General features: G+C 55.8%; 9 protein-coding genes across 9 annotated transcripts; 6 read left to right on the top strand and 3 right to left on the bottom strand.

The window, feature by feature from the left end:
- Nucleotides 1-386: 386 nt before the first annotated feature.
- C7974DRAFT_474744 (FAD dependent oxidoreductase) lies at nt 387-2,209 on the top strand. The gene is made up of 2 exons (XM_046146610.1): nt 387-1,769; nt 1,821-2,209. The coding sequence occupies exons 1-2, from the start codon at nt 721-723 to the stop codon at nt 2,089-2,091; spliced, it is 1,320 nt and encodes a 439-aa protein (XP_045994317.1). The 5' UTR covers nt 387-720; the 3' UTR covers nt 2,092-2,209.
- Nucleotides 2,210-2,678: 469 nt separating this feature from the next.
- Nucleotides 2,679-3,470, bottom strand: C7974DRAFT_317857 (acetylxylan esterase precursor; the record flags this gene model as incomplete). The annotated part of the gene is made up of 3 exons (XM_046138622.1): nt 2,679-2,858; nt 2,910-3,062; nt 3,111-3,470. 3 exons carry the CDS (start codon nt 3,468-3,470, stop codon nt 2,679-2,681), a joined length of 693 nt encoding a protein of 230 aa, XP_045994316.1.
- A 1,351-nt stretch (nt 3,471-4,821) lies between these two features.
- On the top strand, nt 4,822-6,680 carry C7974DRAFT_317594 (cytochrome P450 67; the record flags this gene model as incomplete). Its single annotated transcript, XM_046138605.1, has 5 exons — nt 4,822-5,236; nt 5,282-5,473; nt 5,518-5,852; nt 5,899-6,032; nt 6,083-6,680. The coding sequence occupies 5 exons, from the start codon at nt 4,822-4,824 to the stop codon at nt 6,678-6,680; spliced, it is 1,674 nt and encodes a 557-aa protein (XP_045994315.1).
- A 2,771-nt stretch (nt 6,681-9,451) lies between these two features.
- C7974DRAFT_379137 (uncharacterized protein) lies at nt 9,452-10,330 on the bottom strand (the record flags this gene model as incomplete). Its single annotated transcript, XM_046140444.1, has 1 exon — nt 9,452-10,330. One exon carries the CDS (start codon nt 10,328-10,330, stop codon nt 9,452-9,454), a length of 879 nt encoding a protein of 292 aa, XP_045994314.1.
- A 495-nt stretch (nt 10,331-10,825) lies between these two features.
- On the top strand, nt 10,826-13,324 carry C7974DRAFT_416350 (uncharacterized protein; the record flags this gene model as incomplete). The annotated part of the gene is made up of 5 exons (XM_046143975.1): nt 10,826-10,885; nt 11,043-11,048; nt 11,108-11,221; nt 11,365-11,704; nt 11,937-13,324. The coding sequence occupies 5 exons, from the start codon at nt 10,826-10,828 to the stop codon at nt 13,322-13,324; spliced, it is 1,908 nt and encodes a 635-aa protein (XP_045994313.1).
- Nucleotides 13,325-13,405: 81 nt separating this feature from the next.
- Nucleotides 13,406-15,233, top strand: C7974DRAFT_40500 (major facilitator superfamily domain-containing protein). Its single transcript, XM_046143009.1, has one exon. The coding sequence runs from the start codon at nt 13,487-13,489 to the stop codon at nt 14,894-14,896; it is 1,410 nt and encodes a 469-aa protein (XP_045994312.1). The 5' UTR covers nt 13,406-13,486; the 3' UTR covers nt 14,897-15,233.
- Nucleotides 15,234-15,610: 377 nt separating this feature from the next.
- On the top strand, nt 15,611-17,543 carry C7974DRAFT_365331 (pyridoxal phosphate-dependent transferase; the record flags this gene model as incomplete). The annotated part of the gene is made up of 2 exons (XM_046139824.1): nt 15,611-15,878; nt 15,899-17,543. The coding sequence occupies exons 1-2, from the start codon at nt 15,781-15,783 to the stop codon at nt 17,541-17,543; spliced, it is 1,743 nt and encodes a 580-aa protein (XP_045994311.1). The 5' UTR covers nt 15,611-15,780.
- A 241-nt stretch (nt 17,544-17,784) lies between these two features.
- On the bottom strand, nt 17,785-18,666 carry C7974DRAFT_427222 (50S ribosomal protein L16; the record flags this gene model as incomplete). The annotated part of the gene is made up of 3 exons (XM_046144556.1): nt 18,514-18,666; nt 18,005-18,469; nt 17,785-17,951 (listed from the first exon to the last, which is right to left on the bottom strand). The coding sequence occupies exons 1-3, from the start codon at nt 18,578-18,580 to the stop codon at nt 17,785-17,787; spliced, it is 699 nt and encodes a 232-aa protein (XP_045994310.1). The 5' UTR covers nt 18,581-18,666.
- A 55-nt stretch (nt 18,667-18,721) lies between these two features.
- Nucleotides 18,722-22,420, top strand: C7974DRAFT_342124 (replication factor RFC1 C terminal domain-containing protein). Its single transcript, XM_046139291.1, has 4 exons — nt 18,722-18,948; nt 19,086-19,174; nt 19,222-21,978; nt 22,024-22,420. Exons 1-4 carry the CDS (start codon nt 18,865-18,867, stop codon nt 22,370-22,372), a joined length of 3,279 nt encoding a protein of 1,092 aa, XP_045994309.1. The 5' UTR covers nt 18,722-18,864; the 3' UTR covers nt 22,373-22,420.
- Nucleotides 22,421-22,733: the final 313 nt, after the last annotated feature.

The following is a 22,733-nucleotide window of genomic DNA, read 5'->3' as shown; positions in this document are numbered from 1 at the left end:
ATCTGTGGTGAAGCCGACCGTAAGCCCAGCCCTGCTGAAGATGCATCTGCGTTTGAGATATAAATATACAGATACAAATCATACCAACAGCTTTCCAATGACCAGCTTTCTTGCGCAGCCTGTCGACGTCGCGTTAATATTAGTATCGCACCTGGTATTAATTCCAGGCAGTCGAGTCGCTACCTGTACTTGCGACTAGAATAGATCTCCCAACCTCAGCTTATCTGTGAGAGCAAGCACTATCAACCAAAAATTAAGAAGTCGGTTGTAAAGTGTAACCAACATCGTTGATCCACCTGGACCTCTTTGCCCAATCGCGCAACTCGCTTAGCTTCGGCAGCCCTCCCGAGAGTTATCCACCTGCGGAGAGCGCTGCGCGACGGAATCGAAGCAAGTGTCACCGCAACATCAGCAGATCCGCCCAAGGTCCCACTGGCGTTTTCCGCTTGAAGCTATGTAGACCGGCGGGTAAGCGCCAGATAACGGCGTCGGGAAAGCGCAATTCGTTCTCCTTTGCCCGATCGGGATACCTCTCCCCAGACGATGAAAGAGCCCCGCGCTACTAGCGTCAACACGACCACGACATGTGGCCGAGAACGGGCCAATGTGTCGCGAGTGACGATAGTGCTGGATAGTATAAAGATAGATGCTGAAGGAGTCTTTGAAGAGTACTGCCATCGCGCTCTAATCCTTTGACCTCACAGTTCGAAATTCGACACAATGGCAGCATCAAAGCCATCCTATCTGATCGTCGGCGCCGGTGTCTTCGGAGTGTCCACCGCCTACCACCTTATCAAGAAGTATCCGGACCGCCAGATCACAATTCTCGATCAAGACGCGTATGATGCAGATAACCGCGTAGCTGCGTCTTGGGACTGGAATAAGGTTGTGCGCGCTGATTACGACGACATTGTCTACACAGAGCTTGCTCTTGAAGCCCAGGATGTTTTCACCGATGATCCTCTCTGGAAGCCATACTTCCACCAAACTGGTATCTTCTGGGTGTGCCGCTCAGATTACGCCCAGGATGTCATCAACAACTACAAGAAGCTTGGTCGCACAGCAGACCTGCAGGCTGTTTCTGTCGAAGAGGCCAAGAAACTCTTCGGTGGGCTGTTTGAAGACGCCAACTACGACGGCGCGAAGGAGGTGCTCATCAACAAGACAAGTGGATGGTCAGAAGCTGGCAACGCGCTAAGAGCAGTCACCAAATGGTCGATGGAGAAGGGCGTCAAATACGTCGTCGGCAAGGCCGAGAGCCTGGAAATCGACAGCAACGGCACATGTACCGGCGTGAAGACCGAAGATGGCAAGACATTATCCGCCACCAAAGTTATCCTATCCACCGGCGCCTATACCGCCACACTACTAGAGAAGGCCGCAAAGAAGAGCGGAAACAAAGCGCTTCGTGCTGAGCACAGAATTGTCGCCGGCGGCATCACCACGGGCATGACCACCCTCGACGATAAGTCGTACGCGCGCTTCAAGGACATGCCTGTGGGTGTGCAGGGCTACACGGCCGAGTACGGGCCCTTCATTGGCAGCCTGCCGCCCACCAAGGACCGCGAGCTCAAGTGGTGGGGCGAGAAGATCTTCAAGAACACCCATGAAGTGCTCCCCGGCAGTTTCATCTCTGCGCCCCCATCTGGGAAGGACTACAACCAGTGGGACGTCCCTGGGCCGCTGAAGCTCGACATCGACCACGCGAACAAGGTCTTCTACGGCAAGAACGGCGCCAGTTGGAAGATGGACAAGCACCGTATCTGCTGGTAAGTCGTGTTTGTCACCAGTTTCCGTGCATATGCTGATCAAATGACCAGGGACGCATTCACAACAAGCTCCGACTTCATCATCTCGCCCCACGCCGCGGCGAAGGGCCTGTATGTAGCCACATGTGGTTCATTCCACGGCTACAAGTTCTTCCCTGTGCTGGGTAAGTACGTTATTCAGATGCTCGAGGACGACCTGCGGCCCGATCTGAAGGAGAAGTGGGCGTGGGACCGCGAGAGGCCTGCGCCGGCTCTCAACCCTGACTGGCCAAGGTTCGAGATGAAGGACCTGTTGGACCAGTGGCCGAAGGCGAAGTTGTAGAAAGTAAACGTTCGAGTTGGGCATGTGCATTTAGCATTGGCTGCGTGGCGTTCCGGTTCATCACTCAGTCTACGAGTTAGAGAAACAATGAGCATAACAATTATCAAACAATCAAAAAGCCCGGTGTTCCAGTGTAGTGAGCGGTGATGCGATGTATAAGAAGGTATAGCTACGCTAACGACACTAGTGTGCCTGCACGCAAAAATTCTATACCCCACTGCACACAACGGCGGTCGTAGAAGGGAAAAAAAAAGACGCGATTTTGGCGGTACCGTGAATCGAACACGGGCTGGCGCGGATCTGGATCGGAACACTGGGTGTTCGCCAGCCACAACGCGACGTCATACCACTAGACTTGAGGTATGTTAGTCGCTGCTTCGGGAGCAGTTGGTGAGATGAGACTTACCCATACCACCCTGGGGTGAATTGATGACTCATCCAAAAATTAACATATATCTATCTACGGATGTTGGCAGCCATGGTCACTTCGTGTCTGAAATTCATACGCTTAATGTATGTATATTGATTTTTGATATGTACAACGAATGTGGAGTTTCCCCACTTTAAGCGGGATCGCGGTTTGCTGCTTATGCGGTAACCTTGGTCTTGATGAAAGCCAAAGCCTGGGAACCATACTTGTTGACGTACTGCTGGTGAGTGTTGGCATCGTTACCAGTGCAGCAGTATGGGTCAGCAGCATCGCAGTACGACTTGATGATGCTTGTGTTGGCAGGTGAGCACTGGAAGCCAGCGGGGCGGGCGGCGAACTTCAACGTTTGTCAGTACTCATTCGGGCTGACATGAAATAGAATACTTACGCCTTGAGTTGTGCATGTGCCAACATTGTATGGGAGGCCAGCACGGTTGTGTGGGTCGCCCATGAAGATAGCAGCCTTGACGGCTTTCAACGCGTTGCCAGTAAGAGTGGCACCAGCACCACCGCAAAGAGCGTTGTCCATAATTTGGCCACCCTAGGGAAGATCAGCAAGTGTTTTACTAAGCACAGTGGAGCAGCGTACCTGAGAGTAACCGATGAGGACGATCTGTGTGCTGGGGCACTTCTGGTTGTAGGCTGTGACGGCCTTCACGACGGCAGCGGTTCCCTGGCTGGCAGAGTTGTCGTAGCTGATACCTCCGCAGGATGCCTGGCCACCGCAAGCTGGGTAGACAATAGCCTCCGAGCTAGAGCCAGGATAAGCAGCCTTGACCGAATTCACGAGGCCGCCAGCGGTTCCATAAGCATTGCTTTGAGGAACAGTCGTCTCACGAGCTCCGAAGATGTAGACCTTGGGGCAGGCTTGCCTCTCAGCGAGTTCGACTGGGTTGGCAGCGGCAAAGCCGAGGGCGGTAAGAGTGGCGGCGGCGACGGTGAACTTCATGTTGACTGCTGTGATCTTCTGTATGCTGGCTTGGGATATGCTTGACTTGATACTGTGTTGATCGATTATGTGCAGCGACGGTCCGCGAATTTGTAGATTTCAGACGAAGAAGAAGAACCGATCTTTAGGCAGAATTAGTGAGGCTCCTTTACGACCATGATGAGTTGGCGTGGTACAGCAGACTGCTATGTTTTGCGAGCAGTTAGTTCGCCCTTTCGCCCGACCCTGTAATTAAATTGCGTCCTGTGATGGGAATTATTCAGGGGTGATTGCCGACACCCATGTCTGTTTGATGCGGATATAGAGTGTGGCGCTCTGGGGAACATGAATCCCGGTGGCTCAACATCGTTGGCAGATTGCTTGATATGAGCTTAGTGGGTCTCTCCGCACTTTCTTTGAACCAAGGACCATTTGTGCTCACCTACGTGACGCTAGAACAACTGCGAAGCTGGAGTACGATGGCTAAAAGGTTGCATTGACGAACAGCCTGGTAGAGCGAGCCTGGCGATCATGTGGGGCCGAGCTAAAGGGTCGAAACATAGCATCGACAATTATCGACGCAGTGTTATTATTGATTTAAAAAGGCGTCCTTGCATAGTCCGCTTGGCTTCAATGGGGTGGTTGAGCAGGATCGCATAAAGCTCTTCTGTGGAAAAATTGTGAAAGAAAAAAGGCGAAGCATGACTGGCAATAAAGATGAAACAGACAACATCAACCGAGCTTTAGGTTTCGAAACACCATACGACACGTGTTATAGCGCTCTGGTTGATAGAATTCGATGAGGCTGGTACGGTGAAGTTGTCGTCGGGGTCGTCCCTCTAATATCGGAAGTTTGCGTGATGTCATCAACGTTTTCGGCTCGCACTTGCTCCGACATGTCTCGGTTCATCGGTAGCTCGCAACGATACTACATCAATTCGTTATCGCTTTCGCTCCGTCCCAGGTTACTTCCTCGACGCTGACCAGAGAGGAGCATTGACTAGCTATACATTGCGCATAAAGCTTGGTCGATGCTGTTCCAAGTAGGGCACTGTACGAACAGGTCGACGCTCGCGATTATGTACCATGCCTGAGAAGTCGCAATTGTTGCAAGGCCCATGTGTAGCAGTATGCAGAGCGCATCCTTACAGCTCAATGAGTGATCAATGTTCTATATATAAGATTGCTGACTCAGTGGATATCCTCAAGGCTGCGATTGGCTTGCTTAACCCAGTCACCGCAAATACAGGTGTGCCGTCTGCTGTGCTGACGCCTATCATCTATGCGATTTTGATCGCGATCACCTCACACAAGTTCGAAGACCTCACTCTCGAGAAGGGAGTCTGGTACAACCCACGATCGTGGCATCAACATGACTTTGCCTGTTTCGCTCAGCGAGTTTTACACCAGTTTCTTCGTAGGGCTTACTCTTCACCTTGCGGTCGGCACCAGCAACATTGAGTTCGAGCGATATGTTGTGAATTCAATCGGAGCCGTTCTCCTTGCATATGGCGGCATGCTTACTTGGTGGTCTCGATGCGACGATCATGATCTTCTGATCGCTACAGGACGAGCGAGCCTGGCTGTCGCTGGTGCGACCACAGGAGTCCTTATAAGCCTTACCGTCTATCGACTTCTGATGCATCGATGCCACAGGTTTCCAGGCCCACGACTTGCGGGGCTTTCCCGTTTCTATTTGGCGTACCTGAACGCAAATCTGAAGGATTCCCAGTACTATCAGAAACTTGAAGATCTGCATCGAAAATACGGAACCTTCGTGAGGATCGGTCAGTAATGGCAAACTCCTGCAAATCCATTTCTGACCAGACCAGGCCCGCGTGAGATCAGTATACTTGACAAAGATGCGATCCCTCTCATCTATGGATCAAAAAGTAAATGCAGAAAAGCATCATGGTACAGCGCAACCGGATTCGACCCAGACCACGTCAACATTGGAGCAATCCGGGACCCTGTGAAGTACAAGCAGCGAAGACGTGCCTGGGATCGCGGATTGTCTACAAGAAGTATGTTTCCCCTCTACTTTTAGTATACGTGCTGATCTCTGGAGTGCTTCCTGTTTTTGAGCCTCGAGTCAAAGACAAAGCAGATATGCTTATCAAGCAGTTGAGGGATCATGCCGGCCAAGCAGTGGACTCTACAGCGTGGTCAATGTTATTCAGCTTCGATACTATGGGAGAAGTAAGCTTCAGTCAAGACTTTGGTAACCTAGCCACCGGCGAAGAGCACCCAGGTATCCAGGTCATGCACAGCCTTCTTTGGCTTCTTGGGGTTATGTCGCCTTTACCTTGGCTGTTGTATCTTTTTGCTTTGCTACCTGGCGCGGCGAAGACACTGATCAAGTTTGACAGCATATGCGTGGACGTGCTTGCTGAAAAAGAGAAGGTAGGCCTCTGAAGCACTCTTCTTTAGTCATTACTAAAGCTTATAGAACTGGAACAATGAGCAAGAGCCGAGCGATGTAGTTTCTTGGTTCCTCAAAGCTATTAATGACAAAGACGTGTCAGCGTCGCCGACCCGAAAGTCTCTCCTTGAGGACACCCGCGGCGTGGTCATCGCCGGCAGGTAACGTAGCATGAGATGAACATTGTGGCAACTAAGCTGACGCTTTCAAGCGACACAACAGCAAGTACGCTTGCCAATGTCCTGTTTTGTCTCGCCAAACATATCGACGTCCAGCGCAAACTTCGTAACATGCTAAATGAAACTATGCCTCAAGGCTATTCCGACTGGCAATATGCCTCGATCAAGGACATCTCGTATATCGACGACATAATCAACGAGACACTACGACTGAAGCCTCCAATCATACAAGGAACACCGCGCGAAACTCCAGCAGAGGGTCTGCAGATCGGGGACGTATGGATTCCCGGGCACGTCAATGTGCTTGTACCGACGATATCGATTCAACGTGATCCCCGTTGGTGGAAAGAGCCAAACCACTTCGTACCCGAGCGCTGGCACGAGCGGAAAAACGAAATGGGCACTGAGGATGCGCCGTGGATGCCATTTCAGCGGGGCTTACACCATTGCGCAGGAAAAGAAGTCGCATACCTGACATTGAGGACCGCGATTTCCGCGATTGTGCAGAACTTCGATGTCACGTTTGCGCCTGAGGAGAGCGAAGAGAGCATCAAAGCGTTCGATGAGCGGTTCTTGTCTTCGATGTTGATGACGCTCCGCCCTCTTCATCTTGTCTTCACGGAAAGGTAGAGAATAGTAGGGAGTGATTGGTCAGGGTCCTAGTGGTTGAACACTTGCGGCCAGATTTCGGAGCACTGAGGTTATCTTCTATCATGATCCGATACGTACTATACTTTACTCTCCCCTCGAAAGTCATGATATGCCAAACTGCAAGATAACTATCCGTGAACATGTAAACATCTCCCCAACAATTTCTTCAATCTGTACGTTGGGATAGTCCCTAAGCAGATATAATTAATCTTAGCCGCAATGGAAGGCTTTTAGTCGTACGGGAGTTCAAACTATGTCGAGAAAAGTGCAAATGTTCTGGCTTATTCATCGACAGCGCTGGCTTCGTCATTATATCACTCGCCTCTATCAGGCGCTTCAGTCTCTAGCATCGACCAACAGAAGTCAAGATGCGGTTGTAGAACGCCACCACATGGTGCTTCTCAGCCACTCATTTCCGATATCGTAGACTCTATTTACACCCTCTATTGATTTCTCTGTACATGCTCCGTGCCACAAGCATCACACGAGCTAGCTCCAATTATGCGAGCACCACCCAGCCCACACTTCACGACGACTAGCCCTCGAAAATGACAATGAATGGAGTGTCATAGCAACCGATGTAACGACACTTCCTCTACCGCCATTGCGTCAGAACTCTTCTTCCACCTTTCCAGTGCACCGGATGCACTGTGTATCAGCTTGCGGACCAACCATTGCATTCCAAATTCCAGATACACCCCGCAAACACGGAGCACAGGATACCCTGGAAACAGACAATATAGAAGTGCCCTATTGGCTCTTGATTTACCTTGTACTATCGCGAGGGATGTATACAAAGTTTTCTCACTGAACACAGGGAGTCTAGCACGTCCAATCCTATCACACCACATCACCCCACGCCGTGATCATCATATCCACCATTTGTGCTGCGCCTTCCACGTGTACCCTTTGCGGAAGTTAGAGCGCCTCGCTCATTGCGCTGGGACTATAGCAGTGGGTACAGCGCGGGAGTCTAGAGAGCACGGAGAACTCCGGGGGGGTGTCTCGAGTGGTTGTTTCGTGGCGAAGTTTCGTGGTCATGTTTCATGATGCTGTCTCGTTGTTTGGTTTCGAGGTAGTTCTGTGGTGCTGTACTGCGCCGGACTACTTTGTACCATGTCGTACGTAGTTCACCAACGCTGCGCTACAGTGCGCTCTGCCGGGGTTTCCTTACCGTATCGTTGACGTGCTCCGCAAAGTAGAATGAACGTGAAAATACTAAGTTTATTAGCACAACGCTCTGCCGAACTAAGATACTGCACCCTGCACTGCGATACACCACGCGGTCCGTACTATACATATCATCTCATCTCCACCACCACGGGAACCACCGCACCCGGGCTACATGCAGGTACACCGTCCCTCTTACCCACTGCACTACCGCTATCTCCGTCAAGGACAGCGTACATCCGTAGTTCACGCCGCACACGAGCCTCGACCAGTCTGGCGGGCAAGCTATTTCGGGCGCGTGTGGTCTGGAAGCAGCCAGGGGGCCTGGCACAAGATGAACCGTAGAACGATTACCTACAACAATTAGGTAGGTCACTAGCATTCCACGAGACGCGATACGAAAGGCGAGTGCAGCGTATGTATTTTTCCACTCATGTGCAATACACACCGCAGACGCGGATCTGCCAGTACGGGCTCGAGTGTGGCGCGTGTGCACTGCACTTTAGGCACCGGTACCTGGCACGCCCACCTGGCACCACGCGCGCCCACAGCTGGACGCGGCGCTGGCTCGCCACAAAATACATGACCACGCACATCGTCCAGGGCCCCCGTCGCCGCGCCCAAGGCTGTTTCCACACCTGGCTCCGTACATGTGTACGCAGCCCCTCGCCGTCGCGAAACCGTTTCGTTTGCCCCAGCGCCCCACATCTCCATATTGCGCGCATGAGCGTGTGGGAATCCCCGAGCGGGCCCGTCGGTCATCAGGTCAGACTCTGCGGACCTCGTGACTGTTGCGTTTGTCTTCGCGTTATGTGCGTATACAGGGTCTCTGTTTTACGCTGCGATGCGTATGTACGGCTGCCTCGGATTCCATGTCTATGTCTGTGTAATTTGCCCTTGATAGCGCAGCGCCTCGCGATTCGCCGGGTGCAAGCGAAAGCGGGGCGCTGCGGGAAAGTGTAATTGGCCGAAGGCGTCATGCGCTAAATCATTAGTTCTGCGGATTCTACCTGTCTACGATGCTTTGGGTGTAGAGGCTCGTGTTTGCATGACGTCATACAGGTCGTTGAGCGGACACGCATGCAGGGGGAATGTTCGGTGTGAAGACGTTGTGTGTGCAAGATAACGTGCTGGGATGGGCGGCGATGCGGACGCGAGTCGGGGTTAGAAATAGTACATGTGTAAGATCGATCAACGGATGATCGCGTTCGTCAGCGCCGCATGCGGCAGGAGGCGTCAGGGTTTCAGCCTTCAGGCCTCGTGTTCGTGTAATGGTGGACAAGCATGAGTAATGGTGGACGGTCGAGACACATCGATCATCGCTTTGGAGATGTTGAGAGGAAGATATGTATTGTCAATAGCGCAGCTACTGATGCTAGTAGTATGACTAGAAGATAGGTAGTGGTGTAATAGGTAGTATGTAGTATGCAATGAAATGCGAGATGGTGTAGCCTCCTAGGAGTGCTAATGCAGGTGGTATCATCGAAACAAACAACACCGAAAATGCTATGCTAAACGAACGCCATGGCCCTGTGCCTTGAGTATCCAACGTCGAGATGATGTAGCTTGGCTCGTCAGCCTCAGCTGCTGTCTTCCTCGCTTGCTGTGGAGGTGCTGTCACCGGGCAGCTTGCCGAGCGTCCAGCGCCAGTCACGGCTGCGTTTCCGTCGACCGGCGACGGGCGTCTGTGGGCAAGTGTCACTGTCATCTTCAGACTCAGACGAGTCACGCTTGTCTCCGAGTCTGGGTGGCTTTCGCTGCCGGGCCGAGCTCTCTATTGTGATGGTGGGCTTGGTCTCTGGCAGTGACTGGAACGACAGCGAGGGCTTGACGAGCTTAGGCACGACCGGGCGGTGCGTGGCTGGGGCTTCGGGTTCAGAAGCAGGGGACTCTGTCGATGTGGAGTCCAGGGTCAACGTCGAGCTTGACGACTCGAGGTCTGAGTTGGCCAAGGTGTACTTGACCGTCTTGATCTCCTCCTCGAGCGGCGTGCGGAAAGACACACGCTTCTCGGCCGGGAACATGGGACGGGAGGCCATCTTGCGCGGGACGATGCGGCTGTTGGCCAGGATGGAGTTGAGGTTGTGGGGCTGCTTGTACGGTATTGTGCAGCTGGCCGTCTCGCTGGAGGCGGATGTGAGTGTCGAGGACAGGGTCGAGGCCGAGTCCGGGGTGCTGATGGTGGTTGGGGCCGGAGTAGTGGTGCTGATGTCCAGACGCAACCTTGCAGGCGGCCCAGGCGGCGGTGCGACGTAAGTGTTGAGCGTATTAGAAGTGTTGGTTGTGGTTGTGGGCTCATATGCGTTGTTGAAGGTGTTGCGCACGGTGGGTGAGACGGCGCTGAGCGTATCCAGTCGTAACGAGGCGCCTTTGCCAAATACGCGGGGCTGGTGGGTGTTTACGGTGAGTTTGGGACGCTGCGACGGCCGCGAGGGCATTATAGGCAGCGAGGTGGCCATGGTAGACTGCAGCGCAGGTGACGACGTGAAGGTGGGCGGCGCGGGGTGGATAGAGAGCATCATGTGTGAGACTGCGAGCAGGTGGGCGCAGACTGAGGCAGTGTGGCGGGGATCCGTCAGCCTTCTCAGGTGCAGCGGTCGTGTCGGCTGATGGGGACAAAAGGTATCGTGAGTCGTCGTCGTGGTATTAATGCGTATATAGTCTTTAGTCTTGTCTACGCCCGGATTCAAAGACTGCGCGCGGGGCCGCGCTGCTTTTGAAAAGCGCCATCGCTGTTCCGTGATAGAACGCGCGTGCTGAGGGCAGCGGCTACCCAGGTTATTTTTGGCAGCCACTAGCAGGAAACCTTGAACAGACAGGGAGCCGCGACCCACTCGCAACCAGCCCGAAGCGCCCTTGTTTTGCCATCCTGCATCTGCTCCTCCACCAACGCAACGTCAGACTGCGAGCCGCCGACTCCCTCCGGCGGCCAGGTGGCTTCGCGTCTCGCTTCGATGGACGGCCCTCGCAGGCGGAGGCTGAAGCGGCAGCTCGACTCGACCATCCTCCACTTTGTAGGTCAGCACAACAGTCAATAACCAGGCACCCCGTCGCCGTGTTACACAGCCTGACGAAGAACGCCCGGGCGCCGTGGACCTCCAGCGCCATCGTCGTAATTGCTTGCGTCGAATCGTGCTCAGCGTTGCTAACGTGCTGCCTGTACGCTTTTAGGACTATGTACGTGTTGCCCTGTGCACCTGCCCGGCACCTGACACGGCTTACACGCGCTCGATTAGGACTGCTTTTACGCCAGCGTCTTTGAACGTGAGCAGCCACACCTCAAGGCGCTTCCTCTCGCCGTGCAGCAGAAGCAGATTCTTGTGACTTGCAATTACGAGGCTCGTCGACGGGTACGCTCCACATTCTCCAAACGGCACACTCACGTGATGCTGCCAAGACATCGTTACGCAAGCAGGTCTTGCGCATTAATAGTAGCATACATGCACTACGCAGCTACAGACTAAGCCAGACGCCAGTCTGCTGACCTGCTCAGGGATTGTACAAGCTGCAGCTGATTTCAGAGGCTAAGAAAGTGTGTCCTGATGTAGTCATTGTCTTGGGCGAAGACCTTACCCGGTTCAGAAATGCCTCGAAACAACTTTATGCCTTCCTGAGCTCGTTCTCATGGAACTCACGATGCGAGCGGCTTGGCTTTGACGAGGTCTGGCTCGATGTGTCTGATCTGGTTGACAGCAACGTCTCGACTTTGAATTTGTCTAATCTAAGTGAATCTTTCTTTCGTCTGTCGAAACAAGATCCTACAGTTGGTTTCTGCTTCAACGCAACCAGTTATGCCGGTCATGTTCATCCAGAGCTATCGACTGAAACGTGTGGTAAGCCTTTCTATCTACTACATCTACAGGGGGCATGAACTACATGCTCGTGCTTCTAGAATGCCCCAGAAACCCGCAGTGTGACAAGTAAGCAGATTTGTCGTCTCATGCATCTTGTACTATCGTTAGGCATCATGCCAAGAGCCCTCGATACAAGTTGGCGTGATGGCAGTTCGGTCGCGTCTGTTTCATGTTTCAAAACTCTCAATCAACATCTAATGCATAAAACCAGGTGATACTTCACATGACCCTCTGCGACTCCGACTGCTACTAGCAAGCCACTTGGCTCAGCACATTCGACATAAACTTGAGCACGATCTGGGCTATACGGCTACTGTGGGCATCTCAACGAACAAGCTTCTCACCAAGCTAGTTGGAAATCTCCATAAGCCCAACAACCAAACAACGCTGATACCGCCATACACGGCCGAAGATGACGAGTGGGATAACGTCACTCCGTTCGTCGACGATCATGAGATTGGCAAGATTCCAGGCATTGGCTTCAAAATCGCCCAGAAGCTTAGACAGCATGTACTAAAGCGAGCTGCAGACTTCGACACTGGTCTAGTATATGGGGGGACCAAGGAAAGTGTGCAGGTTCGAGATGTTCGAACTTATCCTGACATGGGCCCCAATGTCTTAGAGCGACTGCTCGATGGCCCAGGAACCCCGCACGGTATAGGCACTCGTGTATGGGACTTACTCAACGGCTGCGATGATACGGAAGTCGGCCAGGGTCGTGAGATACCTCGATCAATCAGCATTGAGGATAGTTACATAAGACTTGACACGATCGAGGGCGTAGTCAAGCAGCTGCGCATTCTGGCCATCAGTCTGTTGAAGCGCATGCGCACTGACTTGGTTGGAACTGACCAGGAGCCGGCCGAAGACCCGACTGCCATCGAGGTGGCGTCAGCTCCCCGCTGGCTTGCTCATCCAAAGACCATTCGTATCTCAACACGCCCACGTCCATCAGACGGAAACCGCAGCCGCACATTCACACGCATCTCCAAGTCCGGGCCAATGCCCAACTTCGTGTTCAAGCTGGATACGGACGTGGAGACACTGGCCGAGAGGATGGTACATGAAACTCTGATACCACTCTTCCGACAACTGCACCCCGAAAAGAAAGGCTGGAATTTGAGCCTTGTCAATCTTGGAGCTGCAAATATAGTGGAAGGAGCAAGCGAGAAAGGTGGAGCCGGAAGAGACATTGGGAAGATGTTCAAACGCCAAAATAGCACATTGTCACCGTTCAGAGTACGGGATGAGCCCACCGATGAAAGTGCGAGTTCTATATTCGAATACGAGAGCATGGCTACGGAGCAGGTACAAGAACCGGCCCCAAAAGAGGAACTACGCCCATACGAACCAAAGCTTTTGCTAGAGAGAATGGGCTCGGAAGACTTCCCCACGCCGTCTCAAGAGCAGGACAACAATGTCGATGACGTCGGGGAGGAAGATGACGACATGCCGGACGCTGATGCATACCAGTGCGATGTTTGTAGCGCTATCATGCCGCTGTTCGCGATGGGTGCTCATGAACGTTGGCACGCTCAAGATCGGGTCCGCTTTTCTGTACACTTTGACAACAATGCAACGTCGCCGAAGAAGCGCTAAGCTTCCATGTGGCCTTGCAGTCCGAGGTACAAAATTCTAGCCAAGCCTGCAGTGAGAGCGCGATAGCGGGGCACCGTGGGAATCGCGCAAGGGTGAAGATCAGCAGCCGAGGCAGCGGCTCTGACTAAGCATTACCAAGGTTACTAGGGACTGACATGCTCCATGTCAACGCTGACACTGAAACCCGCAGCGTCGATTCATGCTGCTGTGCCAGGATTAGGAGCGGATTCCACAATGCCACATCGACCCGATAGTCCGGCGGGCCCTCGCTCTGCTCCACACGAGCACCCAGAGGCCATGGAACTAGCAGACTTTCAAGCAGATACTGAAGGATTTCCAAACCAGACGACAACAGGGCCGCCCATTGACGGCGGACGCGAGGCGTGGCGCCTTCTTCTCGCTGCGTTCGTCTTCGAATCGCTTCTCTGGGGATTCCCGCTCAGTTTTGGTGTCTTTCAAGAGTATTACACGTCGATTGCGGAGTTCCGCAACAGCCCGTACATCTCCATCGTCGGTACTACGGCGTCGGGCATATCGTATCTCGGCGCGCCGTTGGTGATACCATTCATCCGCCGGTGGTCGGGGTACAGGACGCACATGATCCTTGTTGGCTGGCCGTTGTGCATCGTGGGGCTCGTGGCAGGGTCTTTTGCGGATTCCCTGGGCCCTCTGATCCTCACCCAAGGAGTCCTGTATGGAATTGGCTTCATCATATTCTACTACCCGATCCTGTCCATGGTCGACGAGTACTGGGTCCGTCGGCGAGGCATGGCGTATGGCCTGCTGTGCAGCGCCTCCGGTGTCAGTGGGGCGGTGACGCCGTTGAGTCTCCAAGCGCTCCTGCACAAGTACGGCCACAAGACGACGCTGAGGGGTGTCGCGGTGTTTCTGTTCGTTGCAACGGGCCCGTTGATACCGCTGCTCAAGGGCAGACCCGGCCAGCAACAGTCGGTGAGGCTCAGAACAGACTGGTCGTTCTTCAGGACCCCGCTGTTCTGGATCTACAGCGTCAGCAACCTCCTCATGGGCCTGGGCTACTTCTTCCCCGCGCTCTTCCTGCCCTCGTACGCAAGGTCGCTCGGCCTGAGCGCCTCGGCCGGCGCGCTACTGCTAGCGCTTATGAGCATCTCGCAGGTCGCAGGCCAGTTCACGTTTGGCTGGCTGTCGGACAGGCGCACGTCTGTCAACGCGCTTATCAGCACGTCGGCCGCAGTCGCAGCCATCGCGACGTTGGGCGCGTGGGGCGTTGCGCGCTCGATGGCGCCGCTCGTTGTGTTTGCACTGCTGTACGGCTTCTTTGGCGCTGGGTACACGGCCATGTGGGCCCGCATGGTGACGGCGGTCAGCGAGGAGCCGGCGGCGGCGCAGGCCATGTTCGGCATGTTCAACTTTGGCAAGGGCGTGGGCAATATCGCGGCGGGGCCCATCAGTGCTGGGCTGCTGGGGTGGGCGCGCGGTGACGCGGGATACGGGCTTGGGACGTACAAGGCCGTGGTGCTGTTCACGGGCGTGTGTCTGCTGCTGAGTGCTGGCAGCCTGGCGACGGTTCATGTCAGACCCAAGATGTCGTGATTGTACATCGTACTGCAACTTGGCGCTGTTGTAGGATTCTGTCCGGGTTTGTTGCAGCCAATGAGCAGAGCGGCTAATGTGTTAATCCGTTTAAGCACATATATTGCAACAGGAAAGAGAATTGATGAGATCATTGACCTTCGTGTCTAATGCCATTTCGTCAAGTGGGTGGTCGGACGTGCCAGGTGCTGTGCAGAGCATCACTGGCAAAGCTCGTGCTTGGATGAGTCGGACCGTTGCTCCTACCGGTGTGATGATATCATACACGTATGATTCGAACCATGACTTCCAAGTACAATTCACCCGTATGCGCCGAAACGTGACTTCCGAGTGTAGCAGCATCAGTGCACGATACCTGTCTAGTCATGATCACCTCACGCACTGCCGAGCTGCCAAGTTGCGGCAAATAACATGTACATAGTACCTAGTGAGACAGCAGACCTAATCCTGGCTGACTCCGCAACGGCGGCGCAGTTGTACTATTTCAGTGCGCGCCGTAGATCGTGGTCAGAGTGCTGTAAGCCTCGTGTTCTGGTCCACTTGCGCAATGGCCGTGCGGAGTTTCCGTTGGCGATTGGCAAATGGGTGCCGTGGCAACAGGGCAGACGCAGCCTCAGGCGCGTTCGGACGGTGCGCCTGAGGTGTGGCTGGAGGTACACGTTCGCATACCTACATCTAGACGTGTCTGCTATCAGCGCCCTTCGCAAGGCTGCCCGATAACAGCAGGTCGACATCAAGCTTTCGGAAGCGCTAAGGGCCGTTGCGTCGGGCGCGGAAGCCTTGGAAGCCGACGTCCCCGCATGCATGTGATGGGCGCGCAGCTCAAATCACTCACGGCCCGGCGGGCGATGGCTGCTCCACCACCACCGTGACTCTCCACCACGATGCCTGGCTCCTCGCGCCTGCCCGTCAGTCTGCGCGACACGTTCAATGCGCACCGCGGGTCGCCCAACGGCCGCCTCGCGGTGCTGAACCTCGAAGTGTACGCCACCACGCCGTGAGATGCTTGCTTGTGGAGGGCTCCGCTGACGCGCATGATAGGCTGCGCAACGTCGTGTTCATCCTGTTCCTGCTCCGCTGGACGCGGGTGCTGTTCTACCAGCTCAAGGGCCGCGGCGTGTTCGGGTCGCTGTCCGACGTCTATGTCGCCGTGCGCCGCTATCTGTACGGCGTGTTTCTGAGACTGCCTGGTGTGCGCACAAAGGTCCAGACGCAGGTGTCCGAGTCGCTGCTCAAGCTCGAGCGAAAGCTGGTGCCCAGCGGCCCGGGTGTGGAGCGCCTCACCGCGCTGCCGAGCCAGGGCTGGGGCGTGGAGGAGGTGCGCAAGAAGCTGGGCGAGCTGGCGGATATGGAGCACACGCGCTGGGAGGACGGGCGGGTCAGCGGCGCGGTGTATCACGGCGGGGATGAGCTGATGCGCCTGCAGACGGAGGCGTTTGGCAAGTTCACCGTCGCGAATCCGATCCATCCGGATGTGTTCCCGGGTGTGCGCAAGATGGAGGCCGAGGTCGTCGCCATGGTGCTCTCGCTGTTCAGCGCCCCCGATGGCGCCGTGGGCGTCACCACCAGCGGCGGCACCGAGTCGATCCTCATGGCCTGCCTGTCTGCGCGCAACAAGGCCCACGCCGAGCGCGGGGTGACGCAGCCCGAGATGATCCTGCCCGAGACGGCGCACACGGCCTTCCGCAAGGCCGGCGAGTACTTCAAGATCAAGATCCACCTGGTCGCCTGCAAAGCGCCGAGCTACAAAGTGCACCTGCCCTCTGTCTCGCGCCTGGTCAACCCCAACACGGTCCTGCTCGTCGGCAGCGCGCCCAACTTCCCCCACGGCATCATCGACGACATCGCCGGCCTCAGCAAGCTCGCCCACAAGAAGAAACTCCCGCTCCACGTCGACTGCTGCCTGGGCTCCTTCATCATCCCGCTGCTGCCCAAGGCCGGCTTCGACTCGGAGCCCTTCGACTTCCGCCTCAAGGGCGTCACCTCCATCTCCTGCGACACCCACAAGTACGGCTTCGCGCCCAAGGGCAACAGCACGGTGCTGTACCGCAGCGACGCCTTCCGCAGGCACCAGTACTTCATCTCGCCCGACTGGAGCGGCGGCGTGTACGCATCCCCCTCGATCGCGGGATCGCGCCCCGGCGCCCTGATCGCAGGGTGCTGGGCCAGTCTGGTGAGCCAGGGCGAGAGCGGATATATCGATGCGTGCCACAAGATCGTCGGCGGGATGAAGACGATCGAGACGGCGCTGCGGGAGCACCCATCCCTCAACGCCGACCTGAAAGTCATCGGCCGCCCGCTCGTCAGCGTCGTCGCGTTCCTCTCCGACACGCTGGATATCTACGACGTCGCCGACGCCATGGGCGCGAAGGGGTGGCATCTCAACGCCCTCCAGAACCCGCCGGCCATGCACATCGCCGTCACGCTGCCGATTGTCGCCGTCGTGGATAAGCTGGTCGCCGATCTGGTCGAGGTGGTCGAGGATGTCAAGGAGCAGGAGCGGAGGAGGGTGGCGGAGGGTAAAGGGGCCAAGGGCGCGGTCAAGGGCGATTCGGCCGCGTTGTATGGGGTTGCGGGCAGCTTGCCGAATAAGAGCGTTGTGGTGGATTTGGCAAAGGGGTTTCTGGATACGCTGTACAAGGTGTAGGGGTATTTCGTGATTGAGACTGGATGTGTGTTGTGTGAGCGTTTTGTGCATAGTAAGACGTGTTCCGTTGAGCATGAGTAAGACGGGTCCCTTTGAGCATGAGTAAGACGTGTCCCGGTCGCTTGGTGAAGTGTAGGAGGGTTTCAGCAGCTCGTTCTCAGGACCATCCATATGTAGGCGTCTCGTACATACAACTACAACATATTCGCACAATGCACCACCCGCCGTCCCAACCGCCCCCTCACAACGGCGCAGCAGGCTTACTCGCCGCCGCCGGGATCCGCGCCGCCGTCTGCTCCAACGGCAACAGCCTGCGCGGCCTCTTCAAATCCGCCGCCGTCACCCCGTTCTCCAGCTTCGTAATCCCCATCACCGGCGCATCCCCCTTCTTCACAAACTCATACAGCCCTGTCCAGAATTAGCCACACCCCCCAACCCCCATCACAGCGTACAGTACTCACCCGGCAACTTCGCCCCCGCCAACCGAAACGCATCCCGCACAACCTGCTCGTGCAAATCCCCCTTAACCTCAAACACAATCTTACTCACCGCGACCCTCGCCGTCCAGCGATCAAACGACCCTTTCCCCTTCCCCATGCGCACGTCGTTGCCGCTGGTATACACGCCGATATTCGCCGCCAGCCGCATGTACATGCGGAACTTCATCCCGCGCAGCCGCTTGCGGATCGTGTCCTCGGCGATCTTGAGCTGCGCGGCGCTGATGCGCCGGTCGTGGTCGCGCATGCGTAGGCCGTAGTCGCCCCAGACGACGGTGGTGCCGCGTGTGCTGCCGCCGGTGGGCACGCGGCAGCGGCCTTTGCGCGATTTGGAGGATTCGCCGGATTTGGGGATTAGGTAGTTGGGGCGCGCGGGCGTGCTGGTGAAGGTTCGTAGGGTGGGTGTGAGGCGGAGCGCGGGCGCGGTTGCTGGGTGGGTTAGAGGGGGTGGACGGGGTCAATGGGGGGCGTACGGCGTGGGCGCAGGGTCAGCGCGCTGAGGGAGGCTAGCAGGCCTTGCGGTAATCTGGGCGGCGGCATGGTGGGCGATGTGGTTGACGGGCGTCTGGACGACCGCTGATAGTTTAGAAGTTGAAGTTCGGCGCCAAGGTGTGGCTGCTGCTGTGGCTGATGCTGTGGCTGGTGCAATCCCCTAGCGCAGGTCGCGTCCCTGCCTAATGACTTCGCGTGGGAGGCGCGTCTCACGTCACGGCTGCCTCGAGCATTGTCGGGGTATAATTGCGTCCACGCCCGTTGTTGTCGCGTCGTCTCTACAAACACCTGTACTACTGCGATTGCAGCGTTGAGGTTTGTTGCCACACAAAATGCCGGCGGATATTCGAAGCTTCTTTGGTGGTGGGCCGCCCAAGGCGAGCCAGGGCAGCGAGGGCTCGCAGAAGAAAGAGACGGTATGTTTGCGCCGCTGGTGCAAGTGGGATCCCTTCTACTCCTCAATCATATCGAAAACTACAAATACCCATGTCCCTCCATGCACTTCCGTCTCGACTCCATGACGTCGTGGAGAGCCACGGCTAATACTGCGCAGAAGCCTGCCCCCAAGAAAGCAGCACCCAAGAAGGGTCGTGCGAGTCGCGTTGTAATGGACGACTCCGAGTCCGAGGAGGTTGAAGCCAAGTCAGACCACCGGCAGTGACGTCTAAGACTCCACTGACAGCTGCCAGGCCCGTGAAAGCAACGCCGAAGAAACCCGCGCCCAAGAAAGTGAAGCGCGAACCGACGCCCGACCTCGAAGAGACAACGACATCCGACTTCTTCGCGGCATCGAATAAGCCCAAGCGCAGCGAGCCTGTCAAGAGAGCGGTCGAGAAGGCCGTCGAGACACCCAAAGCTACACCGAAGAAGGCGGCCGGGCGAGCATCGAAGACTGCCACACCGGCGACAAATGGCAGGGCGTCTGGGAGGGCGAAGAAGCCCGTCACATCCTATGTGGAGCGGGATGACGGGGACGAGTTCGACGACGACGAACTGGACAATGCAGACGACATCTTCGGGGACGAGTACAAGGGGAAAGGCAAAGGCAAGGACGATTATGTTGAAGGTGTGGACAGTGATGAGGATGTGCCAATCAAGCTGCCACATCGCGCAACACCAGCGAAAACAAAACAGCTGAAGGTTGAAGATGAGGATGACTTCGAGCCAGAGAAAGATGTCGATATGGAAGACCCCGATGACGACCTCTTGGAGCCTGAGCCTGAGGAGCGGGTCGTCAAGAGCGAGCCCAAGAAAGCTGGGCGAAAACGCAAATCGCCAGAAGTAGACCTGGACGAAGAGGAGTCAGAGGAGGAAAAGCCAAAGAAGAAGGCCGCAAAGAAAGCAGCTTCAAAGTCGCCGGTCAAGAAAAAGGCCAAGAAAGAAGACGCGGTAGAGGACGCTGGCATCCAGGCTATCTACGACAGCATACCGACTGTGCGCGCGCCGACTCCGCCGCCACCGGATGTCAAGTTTGATTGGAGAGCAAACGCAGGCCGCAGCGAGCCGGCGCCTACCGGAGGTGGATCCAGCGAGATGCCGTCTGGCTCTGAGACGTGTCTTGCTGGGCTCAATTTCGTATTCACTGGCGTCCTGCAAAAGTGGGGTCGCACTGAAGCGCAGGAACTTGTGAAGCGGCACGGAGGCAAAGTTACTGGAGCGCCTAGCAAGAAGACCAACTATGTCGTCCTTGGGTCGGATGCTGGCCCCAGCAAGCTGCGGAAGATCCAGGAGATGGACATCAAGACTATCGACGAGAACGGGCTGGCAGTGCTTATCGAGAAGCTCACCGCAGCTGGCAACAAGGGCGACTCGAAAGCGCAGGCAGCTCATCGCGAGAAACAGCGGAAGGAGGAGGAGAAAATCAAGGCGCAGGCGGCTGAGCTCGAGCAGCAAGAGAAGAAGCGCTTGAAGGAACTGAAAGCGGTGCAAGCAGCAAAGGCAGCCGCTGGAAAGGCGCCCGCGCCGGCTACCACCGCAGCGAATGCTGGCCCTGAGGTCGACGCCCGTCTGTGGACGACAAAGTACGCGCCCTCATCGCTGGCCCAGATCTGCGGCAACAAGGCTACGGTTGAGAAGCTTCAACGCTGGTTGCAGAAGTACCCGAAGAACCTCAAGACTGGGTTCAAGCTCGCCGGCGCAGATGGCAGTGGCGTGTTCCGCGCGGTCATGATCCACGGTCCACCAGGTATCGGCAAGACTACAGCAGCACATCTAGTCGCCAAGCTCGAGGGCTACGATATCGTGGAGAGGAACGCCAGTGATACGCGAAGCAAGAAGCTCATCGAGGACGGTCTGCGCGGTGTGCTTAGCACAAATTCGCTGCACGGCTACTTCGCCGGCGATGGCCTGAAGGTCGAGGCGTCCAAGAAGAAGCTGGTCTTGATCATGGACGAAGTCGACGGCATGTCGGCGGGTGATCGCGGTGGTGTTGGTGCGCTTGCTGCTGTCTGCAAGAAGACGGAAGTCCCGATGATCCTGATCTGCAACGATCGCAAGCTGCCAAAGATGAAGCCGTTCGACTACGTCACATACGATATGCCCTTCCGCCGACCGACTGTCGACCAGATCCGCTCTCGCATAATGACCATCGCGTACCGCGAGGGTCTGAAAATGCCAACGCCCGTTATTAACGCGTTGATTGAGGGGAGCCATGCCGACATCCGCCAGGTCGTCAACATGCTTTCGACAGCCAAGCTGGACGAGGAGGCGATGGACTTTGACAAGGGCAAGCAGATGAGCAAGAGCTGGGAGAAGCACGTCATCTTGAAACCGTGGGACATCACACAGAAGATCCTCGGCGGCGGCATGTTCGCCTCGAGTAGCAAGGCCACGCTAAACGAGAAGATCGAGCTGTACTTCAACGACCACGAGTTCAGCCCGCTCATGCTGCAGGAAAACTACCTCGGCACGAACCCCATTCTCGCGGCCGGCCACTCTGGCAAACAGTCAAATCTGAAGAAGCTCGAGCTCGCATCCCAAGCCGCTGATAGCATCAGCGACGGAGATCTGGTCGACCGCATGATTCACGGCTCGCAGCAGCAGTGGAGTCTGATGCCGACACACGCAGTGTTCAGTTTCGTCAGGCCGGCAAGCTTCGTGTCTGGCAGCACTGCCGGCAACCAAACCCGCTTCACGTCATGGCTGGGCAAGAACAGTAATCAGGGCAAGCTGACGCGCCTCGTCAAAGAGATCCAGGCCCACATGCGACTGCGGTCGTCGGGTGACAGACACGAGGTTCGACAGCAATACGTGCCCATACTGTGGACGGAGATGGTCAACAAGCTGCAGCGGGAAGGCAAAGAGGCGGTGCCCGAGATCATCGAACTGATGGACAGCTACTTCCTGACGAGAGAAGACTTCGATGCTATCATGGAGTTGGGCGTCGGGCCCATGGACCAGGACAAAGTCAAGCTTGAAACCCAGGCCAAGGCTGCTTTCACACGACAGCAAGTACCCAGACACGCATGACGAGCGCACGCTAACCAAGCCAGATACAACCAGCAATCCCACCCCCTGCCCTTCATGAAAGCCTCCTCCGTCGCCGCCCCCAAGAAACAAGCCAAAGAAAAACCCGACCTCGAAGAAGCACTCGACGACTCCGACGAAGCCGAGGTCGTCGAGGAACCCAAGGACGAAGACGAAGACGTCGACCTGTCAAAGGATAAATACGTCAAGCAGCCGAAGAAAAAGGCCGCGCCCAAGAAGAAGGCTGCGCCTGCGAAGGGGAAGAAGAGGGCGAAGGAGGATAGTGAGGATGAAGATGAGGATGAGGAGGAGGTTAAGACGGCGGCGAAGGGGAAGGGGAAGGGGAAGGCGGTGGCTAAGGCGAGGAAGAAGTAGGTGCGTGTGCGTGCGTGTGTGTGTGGATGACGGGTGCTGGGAACGGGCTGGGTGGGGTGTACGATAAGCGATGAGCGAGAATAGTGAGGGTACTGTATATGGTTAGCTAGAGATAAGTATACTATACTATTCAATGATCAGGCGTGTCTAGTATTGTATCAAGCGATGAAGCGATGAAGGAAGGCAGCTTATTGATATCATCCTACCCGCGTCTGTAATCCGTCTACGATAGTAATCGTAGACTGCAGTTCTAAGCCGCTGAGGCAGGGAAACTGAAAACGTACCACGGCTTTGTTAACACTAAGTCCATGCCCCGGGCAGTATACATTGCGCTTAAGCTTCCATCATAGCTTACACGAGG

Source organism: Boeremia exigua (genome assembly GCF_020726555.1).
Source record: "Boeremia exigua strain MPI-SDFR-AT-0100 chromosome Unknown C7974scaffold_10, whole genome shotgun sequence".
Lineage (NCBI taxonomy): Eukaryota > Fungi > Ascomycota > Dothideomycetes > Pleosporales > Didymellaceae > Boeremia > Boeremia exigua.
The sequence above is the reverse complement of the archived record's forward strand: the minus strand, read 5'-3'. Positions and strand labels throughout refer to the sequence as shown.